This window comes from Oncorhynchus mykiss, chromosome 17 (assembly GCF_013265735.2).
Source record: "Oncorhynchus mykiss isolate Arlee chromosome 17, USDA_OmykA_1.1, whole genome shotgun sequence".
Lineage (NCBI taxonomy): Eukaryota > Metazoa > Chordata > Actinopteri > Salmoniformes > Salmonidae > Oncorhynchus > Oncorhynchus mykiss.
Genome location: NC_048581.1, coordinates 29,004,120 through 29,020,625, shown reverse-complemented (window position 1 = coordinate 29,020,625; position 16,506 = coordinate 29,004,120). Strand labels below are relative to the sequence as shown.

At 42.7% G+C, this 16,506-nt stretch overlaps 1 protein-coding gene across 1 annotated transcript; it reads left to right on the top strand.

Moving 5' to 3' along the window:
- Positions 1–940: 940 nt before the first annotated feature.
- Positions 941–14,857, top strand: LOC110493655 (rho GDP-dissociation inhibitor 1). Its single transcript, XM_021568054.2, has 6 exons — positions 941–1,096; positions 7,779–7,970; positions 8,634–8,717; positions 9,560–9,636; positions 10,576–10,639; positions 11,991–14,857. Exons 2-6 carry the CDS (start codon positions 7,781–7,783, stop codon positions 12,188–12,190), a joined length of 615 nt encoding a protein of 204 aa, XP_021423729.2. The 5' UTR covers positions 941–1,096; positions 7,779–7,780; the 3' UTR covers positions 12,191–14,857.
- Positions 14,858–16,506: the final 1,649 nt, after the last annotated feature.

The window sequence follows — 16,506 nt, the reverse complement described above, 5'->3', positions numbered from 1 at the left end:
ATTTTGGTGTATGTTCTCCAAAGAGCTTATGTTAGTCCTGGACTATGCTTTATGTGTCCAGGAAACCGGTCCTAAAAGCCTATGGTCAATATGACGTCTGCATTGGCCGTGCATCATTTATGGTGATACAGCCTCTGCAGAAGTTGGGGCATTCATACTACTTGTGCTTTGTGGCGCAGACCACTTGTGAAGTGAGTTTATTTTTTTTTACAGGACCTTCCGCCCTCAACCAATCATGTCAAATAGGAGTTGTATGGAGCCCTCCGCATTTTTACTCAATTTGAGGAGGATGGTGATGTGGTGTGGAGCTCAATTTGGCCTCCGCGTGCCTCTGGAGGCTCCAATTATGTCACACCATCCACATGGTGCCTCAGACCACATTTTCACCTCAAGCATTAATTGGCTTTTAGACCTCAAGGGGTATTGTGGAAATGATTGAATTTCCAATGGTAGTTTACTAAATCAAATCAAATTTTATTTGTCACATACACATGGTTAGCAGATGTTAATGCGAGTGTAGCGAAATGCTTGTGCTTCTAGTTCCGACAATGCAGTAATAACAAGTAATCTAACTAACAACTAACAACTACTACTGCTGCTATATCAAATGCTTGTAAAAAGCTAAAGCCATTTATAACATGCGCAACACTTGTGAGATTGTCAAACACAATGTGTAATAACTTTTCATACTATTGTGGTTACTAAAATGTAAGGTATTATATTAATTTTCAAACTAACATCACTGACCTGTTCGATTATTTGAAATGGTCAAAGAACTAGACGGACCAGTTGATTAGTCTTCTGTTAGCAATGAAGGATGGGGACCTAATAATATATAATTTTAACTATTAAAATGAAGTGTTAAATACACTAGCACTACTTGTTCAAGACTTCAAACTAGCCCCACCTAAAATCAATTCAGTGCGCGCGGCACCAGCAATTGCACGCCACCTGCATTGAGCGTGCGCGCCGCGGCATAGTTCCCGGAAACGAGTTGTATGGGGCGGCGCCGTTCCTTGTTCGCCATACTTGCACAGAGCAGAGCGACAGAAGCACTTATTCTTCAAGCGCCTGGGGAAAAAGCAGCAGGAAAACGGTAAAGACATGCTTTCACAACCTATACAGTAGTTACCAATCAAGCATATGACGGTTCATTATGTTTTAGACTTACTTTGTATCTGGTGTCATTTCCTCCCAACTTTGCTAGCAATTTGCTGAGTTGTGCTAGCATGTCAACCACGGTAACGTTAGCCTGCCAACGTATCTACATACTTCACACCCTGGCTGCAGCAGTGCCCATTTGTCGCCAGGGAAACGTGAAATAAACGTTGGTCTACTGTTAAGTTCCACTGCAGCAGAGCAAAATATTATGTAAAAGCGTAGTTTAGTTTAATTGGGTGGCAGGTAGCTAGGGAGTCCAACACCCATGTTGCTAATTAGCCAGCTAGCAATCCTCGTGCAGCTTGATGACTTGCGGCAGTGTCTAGCCGGTCAGAGACAGTTAACACATTAGCTAGCTGGCTGTCTTTGACGTTTGGTTACTTTGTCGCCCAAAACAGTGCTAAATTCGACGATTAGGCAACCTTTGTTCTTAGCTAGTTTAACACATGTTTAGCTTATTATTTAGCTATTCGTTGGGATACTCCCAAGTCGGCACCTGTCCCTGTCAGTAACTACAGTAACCGGGCAATCTTTCTTTGCAGCAAGCTAACGCTAAAGCTCAAGCTATTTAGCCACCTACAGACAACAAAAGAATGGAAATGAGATTTCTTTGTTAGCTGTTTATCTTCCAGGAAGTAACACAGGTGCATAACGCGATGTTGATAAGATAACAATTGTATTTACGTACTATATTGATATGTAGTGCACACTGCATACCCAGTTTCATTGCAGCACAAATTATAATTTTACAGCTGGTGGCTGTGTATAGTATTGTCAGTGATTGCACAGGGGAAGGAGACTGTTCTGCACCTGTGCAGAGTACAATACATTTTGTTCGCAAGTTTGAATGAATTATTATTCATTATTTCAATTATAATCAATTTCATCCATTGATGTTTATTGGTGCAAATTCTAGTTGGTGAATGTGAGAAAGGAAATTCTTTAATGTAGTTAGATTTGAGTTTCTTCTGTCAACCTGAATTTTAAGTACCACATTCTGTCTGCTAGAAAGATTTGACATCTTCATCTCAGACTGGGCGGGGTGTTGTGGACCCTTCAGACTGGAAGCCAGGATAACATTGATTGAGCCCTGTACAGTGGAACATCACGGCTCATTAAATAGAGCATCCATAAAGTTAGCATTTACTTGGAAATTGCTTTAAATTCTCATTATTTGTCAATGAATAAACACTGCTGTTCAACAGTTTGCGGTCACTTAGAAATGTCCTTGTTTTTGAAATATATATTTTTTTGTCCATTTAAAATAGCATCAAATTGACCAGAAATACAATGTAGACATTGTAATGTTAGAAATGACTATTGTAGCTGGAAATGGCAGATTTGTAATGAAATATCTACATAGGCATACAGAGTCCCATTATCAGCAACCATAACTCCTATGTTCCAATGGCACGTTGTACTAGCTAATCCAAGGTTATCATTTTAAAAGGCGAATTGATCATTAGAAAACCCCAATTGCAATTATATTAGCACAGCTGAAAACTGTTGTCCTGATTTAAAGAAACAATAAAACTGGCCTTTAGACTAGTTGAGTATCTGGAGCATCAGCATTTGTGGGTTTGATTTACAGGCTCAAAATGGCCAGAAACAAATAACTTTCTTCTGAAACTCGTCTGTCTATTCTTGTTCTGAGAAATTAAGGCTATTGCCAAGAAGATGCTGTGTACTACTCTCTTCACAGAACAGCGCAAACTGTCTCTAACCAGAATAGAAAAGGGGATTGGGAGGCCCCGGTGCACAACTGAGCGACTCCGGAATGCTGGCCTTCTAGACAGAGTTCCTCTGTCCAGTGTCTGTGTTCTTTTGCCCATCTTAATCTTTTCTTTTTATTGGCGGTAAGTATCTGGTGTGACCACCATTTGTTTCATGCAGTTCGACACATCTCCTTCGCTTAGAGTTGATCAGGCTGTTTGTTGATTGTTGCCCCGCTCCTCTTCAATGGCTGTGTGAAGTTGCTGGTTATTGGCAGGAGCTGGACACGCTGTCGTAAATGCCGATCCAGAGCATCCCAAACATGCTCAATGGGTGACATGTCTGGTAAATATACAGGCATGTCTGGTAAATATGAATGGCACGACAATGGGCCTCAGGATCTCGTCACGGTATTTCTGTGCATTCAAATTGCCATCGATAAAATACAATTGTGTTCGTTGTCCGTGGCTTATGCCTGCCCACCATGGGGCACTCTGTTCACAACATTTACATCAGCAAACTGCTCGCCCACACAACGCCATCTGCCCGGTACAGTTGAAATCGGGATTCATCCTTGAAGAGCACACTTCGATGGCCACTGGCACGCTAGAGAAGTTGAGCGTTTTCCCACTGAAGCCGGTCACAACGCCGTATTGCAGTCCGGTCAAGCCCCTGGTGAGGACGACGAGCACGCAGATGAGCTTTCCTGAGACGGTTTCTGACAGTTAATGCAGACATTCTTCACTTGTGCAAACCCACAGTTTCATTAGCTGTCCGGGTGGCTCGTCTCGGACCATCCCGCAGGCGAAGAAGCCGTAAGTGGAGGTCCTGGGCTGGCGTGGGTACACGTGGTCTGCGTTTGTGAGGCCGGTTGGACGTACTGCCAAACAACGTTGGGGGCGGCTTATGATAATTGAATGTCTATTTCTCTTATCTGGCAACAGCTCTGTTGGACAATCCTGCAGTCAGCATGCCAATTGCACGCTCCCTCAACTTGAGACATCTGTGTTGTGACAACACTGCACATTTTAGGTGCCTTTTATTGCCCCTAGCACAATGAGAGATGTTTTGTGAGCAGTTGTTTCCAAGGCAAACTAGCCTTTTGTGAAATAGGCTACAGTTTTCATGTTACAAACTCTCACAGTAATCTAACATCAAATAGATTGTTAATATAGATGCGTCGAAGGGCTTTTTTTTAAATACAAAAGTAGAATGCATTCGTCCAATTAGTTGGAGTGTTTGCCGTCAAGGTTCCAAGTTGTCGTCACGATGAGATGACACGCCTTTCATATTAGGCCGGAATCATACTTGCAGATTCGGGCGGTTTGCCTCGCCGTCGTACCGGCCCTTTAGCCTCTTCTAACAGCTTGTTGTTTTGCTCTTGTATATGGGCGGTGGTAAAGTACTGGCATTAGGTCAATGGTGGAACTATGACGCTGTCACACAGAGGGTGGGCTTCTGTGAAACTCTTGAGGCCAGCTCACATAAACACATTAGAAACAACTCTAAATTCAGTACACGGTTTCCGTTAGGAAAGTGTATTTTGATTTACTGGACCCATATGCATCGGATGCGTAACCTAATTAGCGCGTCCACCCACATAACTCAGTAAGACACAAATCCCGTTTAGGTTATGGTAATTCATTTTAACAGAAAATGTCAATTAACCTTTTTGACCGATAAGCGTGACCAGTAAAATGTATTTAAATTGACTGGTATTTCCATCAATGAATAGGCTAAAAAGCATTATTTCGCAATGGGATTTTATTTCCTCCTTCTGGGCAATTGGCCAGTGCCAATTGTATTCATTGGCTTTTCAAAGAAAACATGTATTTCCCAAAAGCCGGAAACGCTGACGCAGCAGTACTTATTTTTTTCCCATTTTTCTTTTGTTTTATGGTGTATTTTTTGTCTTTATCTTTGTTCCCCTGTAGATTGGCTTTAGTGAGGGATTAGTTTCCTAATACTTGTACTATGCACTGTACACCATACAAAACTCCAAAACGAACTGCATCATTCTTTCTCCCTGCTCCATTTTCCTCCAAATCAAAGTCCCACACCAGGCTGCTAGTCAGATTTTTAAGTCTTACACTCTTTGATTAACAAGGATACAGGTGTGTATTTAACTCTTAAAACTAAACGCCAACATTGAAATACTTTCCCTCTCCCAAGCCCCAGCAAAGAATGATAGGTCACCAACATCAAGTGGAAAATAACTTTATTAGCCTAAAACACATGGTCGTTGATGGAACTGAAGCTCCATTCCGAGCACTGGCTCTGCAGTAGTAGTGGCAGACACAGACAGAGGATTCATGATTAAGCTATTGTGGGAGAGAACGCCTTATTGGGAATGTTGGACTCTTCTTGGCATAAACACAACTCTTCCTGCTTTTGTGAGCCCCTCCAGTTGTCGTGACTCGAGTATTTTGAGGAGAGGCCTCTCATTCCAATTATAACCCCTGGATAGCAATGACGCATCTGGAGTGTGTTTTATTGGCCATCTTGTTTGTTGTGAATGCCATTAGGCTTGCTGTCAAACAGTTTTTAGTTGGCATCAAATGAAGTCGGCATGAGTTCAAAGGACAGAGGTGGACAGGTTGAGTTTTGAGAAGCAATTTCAAGAACCGTTTCATTCAGATTTTACTTGAGGAAAGCCCCACAAATTAAGCCTGGAAGTTGTCCCAGATCCAAACATAAGTTTTGTCATTACAACCACCTTAGGAGTTGGCCATTACAGATCTGGGGCAAACAGGCAACAACAACATCTAAGGACCTTGTTCATTGATTGCATTGATCTAAAGAATGTAGCCTACATGTGGTCTATTTTAGGAGCATGTGAATTCTGTATGTCAACATCGTTTTGACCACATCTGTCAGCGTAGTTGAACTCACTTGATACAGTGACGTCTTGCTTTCATTATTTAACATATGACAGTCGGTGTAAGTAGATTGGTGTGAGCTTGTTTTGATAAGTCAGGCTAAGAGGCCCCTGGAGACTAGAGGTCGACAGATTAATCGGAATGGCCGATTTAATTAGGGCCGAGTTCAAGTTTTCATAACAATCGAAAATCGGTATTTTTGGGCGCCGATTTGACGTTTTTATTTATTTATTATACCTTTATTTAACTAGGCAAGTCAGTTAAGAACATATTCTTATTTTCAATGACGGCCTAGGAACGGTGAGTTAACTGCCTCGTTCAGGGCAGAATGACAGATTTTCACCTTGTCAGCTCGGGGGATCCAATCTTGCAACCTTACAGTTAACTAGTCCAACGCTATAACGACCTGCCTCTCTCTCGTTGCACCCCACACGGAGACTGCCTGTTACGTGAATGCAGTAAGCCAAGGTAAGTTGCTAGCTAGCATTAAACTTATCTTATAAAAAACAATCAATCATAATCACTAGTTAACTACACATGGTTGATGATATTACTAGATATTATCTAGCGTGTCCTGCGTTGCATATAATCTGACTGAGCAAGCATACAAGTATCTAAGTATCTGACTGAGCGATGGTAGGAAGAAGCAGGCGCGTAAACATTAATTCAAACAGCACTTTCGTGTGTTTTGCCAGCAGCTCTTCGTTGTGTGTCAAGCATTGCGCTGTTTATGACTTCAAGCCTACCAACTCCCGAGATGAGGCTGGTGTAACCGAAGTGAAATGGCTAGCTAGTTAGCGCACGCTAATAGCGTTTCAAACGGCACTCGTTCTGAGCCTTCTAGTAGTTGTTCCCCTTGCTCTGCATGGGTAACGCTGATTCGATGGTGGCTGTTGTCGTTGTGTTGCTGGTTCGAGCCCAGGGAGGAGAGGGACGGAAGCTATACTGTTACACTGGCAATACTAAAGTGCCTATAAGAACATCCAATAGTCAAAGGTTAGTGAAATACAAATGGTATAGAGGGAAATAGTCCTATAATTCCTATAATAACTACAACCTAAAACTTCTTACCTGGGAATATTGAAAACTCATGTTAAAAGGAACCACCAGCTTTCATTTGTTCTCATGTTCTGGGCAAGGAACTGAAACATTAGCTTTCTTACATGGCACATATTGCACTTTTACTTTCTTCTCCAACACTTTGTTTTTGCATTATTTAAACCAAATTGAACATTCATTATTTACTTGAGGCTAAATTGATTTTATTGATCTATTATATAAAGTTAAAATAATTCACTATTGTTGTAATTGTCATTATTAGAAAAGGAAAAAAAAATAGTCCGATCAATCGGTATCGGCTTTTTTGGTCCTCCAATAATCGGTATCGGCGTTGAAAAATCATAATCGGTCGACCTCTACTGGAGACCAATGGTTCTGAGAAACTGACTGTGTTTGATTGGTCTGTATTTAGAACAACCCCTCTGGTGGTTCCCTTAATGCTAAGGAACACAGCCCCTGCTCCTCTGACTTCAATCGTGTGTGTGTGTTAGGGGCCCGTGTCATGCGACTTTTCACACATGACCTCATTCGATGGTGATGGTCTCCCACCAGTGCTGACGCTGTTTCAGTGTGCCCAGATTTTTCACATTTGTCCCAGGATTAAGTCATTGGTAGTAAAAGTGGACTTCTCACTCAATGATCAACACTTTATTTTAAAATTTTTTAAAAAAGGTGTTTTTTTTTTTTTTAGTTCTGCACCTTTTTTGGTTCTTCCGATCAGGGAACCTTTCTTGCATTTTAGTTCATTGTTTGTTGCCTTGTGTGATGTCATAGCAGCATTTCATAGTAATTGATGAGATGCTGTCATCCTTTTATTTGAGTAGAATATACTACATCTGAGAAGAAACCACATGCGAGGAGTAGCGATTTAATGGAACTATTTATTTGCCAACAATATTGGTCGTACCATTCCTCCTCTCTCTCCCTCTCTTCTTCCTCTTCCCCTCGCTCTCACTCTCGCCACAGACATGGCTGAGGATGATTTGACTCCGGAGCAGCTTGCAGCCATCGCTGCGGAAAATGACGTGGGCGAGACGGTCAACTACAAGCCCCCGGCCCAGAAGACCCTGCAGGAGATCCAGGAGCTGGACCAGGATGACGAGAGCCTCCGGAAGTACAAGGAGGTTCTGCTAGGAGCCGGAGCTGCTGCTGTCGCTGGTGAGTGTGTGTCATTTCTCTCTCAATACTTGTGTTTGTGTTTGAATGCGTGTCTGCCTGGCGCCTGCTTAGTATCTTTACGGGTCAATAAGACACTGCTTAGATCTGGGAAAAGGCTATAGCTAATGCCCAGAGACTGTTTATCTCAGAATAAACTAATGCTTCTTTAATGTTTGGGGCCCTTCCAAATAATGGATAGCTGTCATGATTTCAGCTCTCATCTGGGTGAGACCGTTGGACAGCTGGTTATTACTGATAGTATACATGCAGTCCTCGTTCCTCAATGTTGCCTCTAAGAAAAGGGCCTCTAAGAAGTCTTGGTCTGTACAATCGATTAAAAGTTGTAATGTTTAAATGGAAGCCTAGGTAAGGGCCAGAAGTTCACATATATCAACACTTGGATGTATTCAGTTCAGTTGTCATTCAGACACAAATGCAGAATTATATAAAAATACATTTAAGTGATGTCTTTGTGCTAAATGTCAGATTATAAAATATGTTTGTATTTTCACACTGAATGGCCTATTAAGTTTAAAGGTCTGAAACCAACCATTTACAAACATTACATATCATACAAACCTATGGTTAAGTAAGTAGGGTGTGAGGTTGCTGTGGGCCAGTTACGTGATCCTTATGGATGTTCTTTGTCTGGTCTTGTTACAGATCCCAGCGTTCCCAACGTCCAGGTGACACGGTTGACACTGATGTGTGAGACTGCCCCGAACCCACTGACCCTGGACCTCCAAGGTGAGCCATAATACTGTAGTACTTTGTTTACTGTAATCCCCAGAAATTGACATCTTATCGTACGAGTGTCTCCAAAACATGGGGGAAATGGTTCCGAGTGTGTAACTAACTGGAGCTGACAAACTGATATGTTACCCCGTGTTCTAAGAAAATACCTGCTACTGTCACCTGACTCTCTTGAGGTGAGCAGGAGACCTTGTGCTGCTGAACAGAATGACCTGAGTTATCCTGAATGACGCAGGCCAGTGCCAGTAAAAGAATGCGTGCATCATACTCGTATGTACTTGTAGTGATTATTGGTCGGTCATAAACTAACACAGAAAGGGTTCCTGAGGAACAGTATAACACAGACACTCGTGTCAGCGGTAACATGCACTAAACAGTGAATGAATAGGAATAAATTGGGTGTCTTTTGAACATTTCAAAGCCTTACCTCATGGTCTTTCCATGTACAGCACGTATGGCAAATTCTGGGGTAAAAACTGGTTCGACCCATTCCTCGTGGGGGGAATAATGTGGAGAATGCTGTATTGCTTCTGTTTCCCCAGTCCAGTTTGTTACACTGCTAGATGTTGAGGGATTGTGCTGCAGCACAGCTAGAAGGCAGTATTAAAACCCCTGATTAAGTGTGCTAATGAGGCAGTGCCACCGCTGAGCTGAGATAATGACCCTCGCTGAGTTGTCAGAGCTGCCTAGGACTCTACATGACTGTTAAAGACATCCTGCTTTCACACTCCACACTGGGGCCTTGTGGATGGCAGTCCCCTGCTGCATGCCCTAGTTAGTTAGTGTGTGTGTTGGAGAAACCTTACTGTTTTTTTCCCTCGTTGTCTTTCTAACAGGAGATCTGGAGGCCTTTAAGAAGCAGTCCTTTATCCTGAAGGAGGGAGTGGAGTACAGAATAAAGATCAGCTTCAAAGTGAGAGCACAGCCAAAATAAAGGAAGCACCAACATAAAGTGCCTTAATATGGCGTTGGGCCACCACGAGGCAGAACAGCTTCAATGCACCTTTGCATAGATTCTACAAATGTCTGGAACTCGGTTGGAGGGATGTGACACCAATCTTCCATGATAAATTCCATAATTTTATGTTTTGTTGATGGTGAAGGAAAACGCTGTCTCAGGCGCCGCTCCTGAATCTCCCATAAGTTTTCTTTTGGTTTGAGATCTGGTGACTGAGACAGCCATGGCATATAGTTTACATTGTTTTCATGCTCATCAAAACCATTCAGTGACCACTCGTGGCCTGTGGATGGGGGGGCATTGTTATCCTATAGGGCATAGCCATGGTAGCCAAAATAATCGCCACCCAGCATTTTTATGCAAGACTCGAAGCATGATGGGATGTTTATTTCTTATTGAAACCAGGAGCCACACCTGTGTGTAAGCACCTGCTTTCAATATACTTTGTATCCCTCATTTACTGAAGTGTTTCCATTATTTTGGCAGTTACCTGTACAATATGTAAGATATTGCACAAAACAATTAAATGGAACTACATTGATTCTCTCAAAAGAGAATCAATGTAGTTAAATTTACTAGAATAGAAAGCTTTTTGTATGAAGACCCCATCAGTTAATAAATGCAGAAGACGCATTTCAGTTGAATGCATTGTTGTTCAACTGGCCAGGTATCCTCCTTTCACTTTCCCCATAAAAAGGTGGTGGCTATACTTTTCTCCCCCACTAGAAATCAAACACTCAGGTTGTGCTGTTAATGAACTTGGCTTAGCTGTAGGTATTGTATTTTTCAGATTTCATGGTTCAATAGTTCTTTAAATGGCCTATTTCTGTCAGATGCGCTTGCGATAAGCTAGATTGATTTTCCATGCCACTAACAATTTATTGTTCTCTGCAGGTGAACAAGGAGATTGTTTCGGGACTCAAGTATGTCCAGCAGACCCACAGGAAAGGAGTGAGAAGTGAGTGCTTGCTGCTTCCTATCCCTCTTGTTTGTTCCCTCCTGACCTCCATCTCAACCTCACAGGCCTTCCTCCCATACTAAATGTGGGAAATTATGCCCTAGACTCAAGCGAATGTTGACATCAACGTTGAAGTTTCCCACCGCCATCAGTTTCTACAGATTTCTCTGTTATGGGAATGTACTAGGTGATACATTGTCATGGTTTCCAAATGTTGGTCCTAACAGAATTGAAGAGATAAGTGGCATAATGCCACATCAATGCCTTTTCTTTAGACAATAAGGGAATCAGTTTAAATGAATTAGTTCAATGAAGAGCTGTAAACACTTATGGCCTGTGGAGACTACCATTGTTTAATGACGTTGACAGACGGCCCCGGCCCACACACTGCCTTCCCTTTTTAATCTGCCAAGAGAAACCGGCAGAAGGGCCAGGGACTGAAATTGAGATATTGTTTCAAACCGGATGCACAAGTCAAGGCTGAAAAACAGACTCAACACTGTCAATAAGGATATTATTGAGAGATTGTTTAGATTTTTCCTGAGCAGAAAAGGGCAGGTTTGTTTGAAACTGGATGCAAGTTGAGGCACAAAACAGCCTGTTGTGTCAATTGCTTTATTAGTGAGTCGTGTTTGAGAGGCTTATTGAGAAATCGACAGATTAAAAATAAATTAGAGCAGGCCTCCTGAGTGGCGCAGCGGTCTACGGCACTGCTATGCAGTGCTTGAGGCGTCACTACAGACGCCTTCAATCCAAGGCTATGTCACAGCCGGCCGTGACCGGGAGACCCATGAGGCGGCGCGAAATTGGCCCGGTGTTGTTAGGGAAGGGTTTGGCCGACTGGGATTCCATTATCCCATTGCGCTCTAGTGACTCCTTCTGGTGGGCTGGGCACCTGCAAGCTGACTTTAGTCCCCAGCTGGACAGTGTGTCCTCCGACACATTGGTGCGGCTGGCTTCCGGGTTAAGCGAGCTGTGTCAAGAAGCAGTGCGGCTTGGCAGGGTCGTGTTTCGGAGGATGCATGGCTCTCGACCTTCACCTCTCCCGAGTCTGTAGGGGAGTTACAGCGATGGGGCAAGACTGTAACTACCAATTGGATATCATGAAATTGGGGAGAAAAAGGGGTAAAAGTACCAAAAAAATCAATAAGTTGTCGCAAAATAGTCATTAGTCATTTTTTTCATTAGTCTTGTTTATTGATAACTTTCTTCCCAGAGAGCTAGTATAGTAGTTACTAGTTACTCCTTGTTTCATTCAGTTTTCTGTTTAGTGCCTAATGAACACCACCCTGTATTTTTTTGTCCTCCCTGGTGATTCAAACAGCCCTTCTTTTCTCTCTTGTCTCTGTAGTTGACAAGTCAGACTACATGGTGGGGAGCTATGGGCCGAGGCCAAATGAGTACGACTTCCTGACCCCGCTGGAGGAGGCTCCTAAAGGCATGCTGGCCCGCGGCACCTACAACATCAAGTCCAAGTTCACCGACGACGATAAGCACGACCACCTTTCCTGGGAGTGGAACCTCAACATCAAGAAAGACTGGAAAGACTAAGAAAGAGGCCTTCAAAACCAAACCCCACAACCATGTCCCCATTTCTCCATGAGTTTATTTTCTTCTACTTCATCCCATCCTCGTGTCTTCAATCTTCATTCCGACCCTTCCATCCCTCTCTCGTCTCTCCCACGTTTCTCCCCATTTATCCGTCTGCATTAGTAGCAGCAGCAGAAGCAACGGCCCCCTCTGTCCGTCCATCCCCCCCCTCTGCTTTCATTGGTTGCACAAAGTCCACCATAATTGATTCACTGTCCTCAACCTGCCAGTGCAGTCAGTAATGTGATTTTGCCGTGTTTTGTATATACATATATATCCACACTATGAGTTTGGAATAATATTGTTAAAATTATGATAATGCCCTTTCAGTGTTGGAGCTGTTTGAAAAGACTGCCTTGGTGGGATGGAGTTTTGGCCCCCTGGTGACTTCACCAGTCAGTAAATTAGTTAATAGACCAATAAAGAAGAGTTCCAAACCTCTCTGCCAATAACAGCTAGTTTTGCCTTCCCCACTGAGGCCACTCCCAGACAGCCCTAGCCAAATTCTTGCTTGAGAAATTGCTCTTTGCTAAGAAGCTATTTTTGGTTTTTTTGGCCATTGTTTTCAATTAAAATCACAGTAAGGTACTTAATTGTTACCCAGAAATGAATAGATATATAAAAACGGCTGAATTGGACCTTTTTAAGTCTCTCATAGCTGTACTGCCCAGGATCTGTCCTCCAACCCCCCACCCCTCATGGTTTGTCCTGCTTGAAGAGATTAAACACCCCTTTGCTCCCTAAATGGTCTTCCTGTCAGTAAGAAGTACACGTGGAAAAGCAAGTGTACAATCACCTTTACTTTAGCCTTTTTTATATATATATATATATATGAATACTAGTATACTGTGGCTTTGTTCATGTCACTGTTGATATTAATCAGCTTTTATGGTCATTCCTTCCCCGCCATCTTGTTCTGCCCCCTTTTAGCATTCCTTTGCTTGCCTCCTTGCTAGTTGTTTTTTTTATATATTTTACCAAGACCTGCCTTGTTAAAGATATTCTCCTGAACTTTTGTATTATTTTTTTGCCAGTGGTTCTGAAAGTAGCACCCATGAGCCAAAAGTAATCCCCAAAATTGCATGTGTCACAAATGTGCAGATATGTGCACTACGTCATTTCTCTCTCGCTCTATTGTGTGTGCGTCTTGCTAGCCGTCACTGGTGAGGGGCTGAAGCTCATTGGCTGAAACTTGAATTACTAAGGGGCTTGCCCAAGTGGGGGTGAATATAGGGAGAAAAGTTCTGGAGCATGTCTTTTAAACATACAGTGAATTAATAATGAGCTACTTTACTTCAGCTCCTCCAACCCCCCTTAAATGTATTAACCATTTCCTCTTACATGGGGATTTGGGCCACGGTCACCTAATGTAGCAGGTGTAAAAAAAAACATCTGAAACTAGATCTCCTACATAAGGGGTATTCAACTCTTACCCTACGAGGTCCGCAGCCTTGTTAATGTCCAAAAGCGGAAGTCCATTTACCCTGAAAACAGGAACTTCCAGTTGTTGGGGACTCGGCAGAGGCTAGGGCCAAGGAAGTGAAAGATATCATAACATTGGATGAAAAAAAAGGGCGTAAGCCCTAGTGCTGCCTTATACCGAAATATCAAAATAATCAGTTTAACTCACCAATAATCAGTTTACTACTCTTGCGCAGTTATCATGGTGGTGCACTAACAGATGGTGCATGACTTGGGCTGTATGTTGTATATTTCATGTGGTGCTTGCCATCAGGTAGACTCACTCAAGGGCATATTGTACTATCAACTGTTCACCATCTTAATCTCTTTGCTAGTTGTGATTCTCCCTGTAAAGTTTACACACATGCTGCTCCTGGCCTGTTTTGTCTAAACTCAACCTCCGCTAAACACAAGTAAACATGGTAGTTAGAATGAGAATAGAATACACCACCTAGAATTTACCAATGTGTTTTTTTCCTTGCCCACCCCAGCAGGCCACGTCATCATTATTGATAACACACTTGTGTTCCTTAGCCATGAGGCCTTATCGTCGACTTTGATCGCGTGAAAAAGAAAGACCACGATTTTGTATTTTTTTTTGCCTTAATGTACATCAATCCCAAATCCAATTTCCCTCCTCCCCCCTCACTCACATTTTGTTACGACCCTTAGAGCCTGCTGTCGGAGGTCAAATGAGATGACAAGTACCAGAGAAAGCACAGGAGTAGAGAATGACTCACCGTCTGCTGCTGGAGACATTGACGGTGTTTCAACTCTCATTAGGAACAGGAGCTGGTAGGGTTAAGATGTACACCTCCACAGTCAGGCCCCAGCCTTTGCCCAATGACATATTGACGGAAAGAGACGTTGATGGAAAAATTGTAGCGTTTGCACAGAGTAGGATGTGCTAGCAGAAAATGCGTGATACTGTTTGAGTATGTTAAGAGGGAGGGATTTTGGATCAGAAAGTGGAATTGACATGTACTGTACCCTAAGCATATGGATGTAAAAGTGTTTCAGATATTGTGAATGATCTTATGCTTTCCCATACATTCCTTCACACATTGTACAGTTTCAATGAAGATGCTGGCATGCTGGTGGGGTTGTATAAATATTTGATCATTTGTGATTGCTCTTCTTGGACAATAAAGATGTTGCTCAACTTGGCCTGTTGTGTACAGAGTGTCTCTGGTTTTCAAAGTAGCAAAGTTTATTTGTGGGTAAAATAAGTGAAACCATTATTTCCAGTACTGATCTATTCAGCAATCACATTTGACAACTTCTCAAAATATTTTTACTAGACACATGATCTTTTTAGGCTAGTTGCTAATCTTCAAAAACAGGCTTACATTTTTTTAGAGAACGCTACCTGAGGTATAACAAAGCACAACCATGTTTTTCCATGTCTCTTAAGTTCTCCCATATATGGATGGTTATATACAATAATCCTATTGCGAAAGTGGTTAAATTGAAAGATATGGTGACACACAACCTTAACTCAAACAGTGCAGAATAATGTCTGGCTGGAGGGGGAGTGAGCTACCTAAGCTCATGTAACCCAAAATTGCAAGCTCTGATATTGCTATAATTTGGTATACAAGTAATCAATGGTCTGCTCTACATAGACACATCAAGGGCATTAGGATATCTTAAAGCATGTAAGGTATGTAAGCACACAGATACAATAGGGCGACATGTCAATCATGAATATTTATGCTGATTAAACTTCACTTTTTTGGTAGCTAGAATTTATTTCCAGTCAAAGGTCCCTCTGTGAATTTCACATGTTTAGCCACTACTCTTGCAATTACGTTAGGGGGGTCCCCCTAGATTTGACTCCAAATCCAATATGGCTGCCACATTACCATTAAATGGTGGTTTTATTACAATTATATGTACATGTATTACATTATTTTTTTGTGCTGTGCTTATGACCTGTACTCAAGACAATTTTTAAAGGGAACACTAAAATAACACATCCTAGATCTGAATGAATGAAATATTCTTATTAAATACTTTTTTCTTTACATAGTTGAATGTGCTGACAACAAAATCACACAAAAATGATAAATGGAAATCAAATTTATCCACCCATGGAAGTCTGGATTTGGAGTCACACTCAAAATTGAAGTGGAAAACCACACTACAGGCTGATCCAACTTTGATGTAATGTCCTTAAAACAAGTCAAAATGAGGCTCAGTAGTGTGTGTGGCCTCCACGTGCCTGTATGACCTCCCTACAACGACTGGGCATGCTCCTGATGAGGTGGCGGATGGTCTCCTGAGGGATCTCCTCCCAGACCTGGACTAAAGCATCCGCCAACTCCTGGACAGTCTGTGGTGCAACGTGGAGTTGGTGGATGGAGCGAGACATGATGTCCCAGATGTGCTCAATTGGATTCAGGTCTAGGGAACGGGCAGGCCAGTCCATAGCATCAATGCCTTCCTCTTGCAGGAACTGCTGACACACTCCAGCCACATGAGGTCTAGCATTGTCTTGCATTAGGAGGAATCCAGGGCCAACCGCACCAGCATATGGTCTCACAAGGGGTCTGAGGACCTCATCTCGGTATCTAATGGCAGTCAGGCTACCTCTGGCGAGCACATGGAGGGCTGTGCGGCCCCCCAAAGAAATGCCACACCATGACTGACCCACCGCAAAACTGGTCAAGCTGGAGGATGTTGCAGGAAGCAGAACGTTCTCCACGGCATCTACAGACTCTTGTCACGTCTGTCATGTGCTCAGTGTGAACCTGCTTTCATCTGTGAAGAGCACAGGGCGCCAGTGGCGAATTTGCCAATCTTGGTGTTCTCTG

What these genes read in the sequence shown, in the direction of transcription:
- LOC110493655 (XM_021568054.2), top strand. Translation starts at nt 7,781, where the DNA reads ATGGCTGAGGATGATTTGACTCCGGAGCAGCTTGCAGCCATCGCTGCG. An exon ending in ACTGACCCTGGACCTCCAAG is followed by an intron (nt 8,718 to 9,559) that starts GTGAGCCATAAT and finishes TCTTTCTAACAG; the next exon opens with GAGATCTGGAGGCCTTTAAG. An exon ending in GAATAAAGATCAGCTTCAAA is followed by an intron (nt 9,637 to 10,575) that starts GTGAGAGCACAG and finishes TGTTCTCTGCAG; the next exon opens with GTGAACAAGGAGATTGTTTC.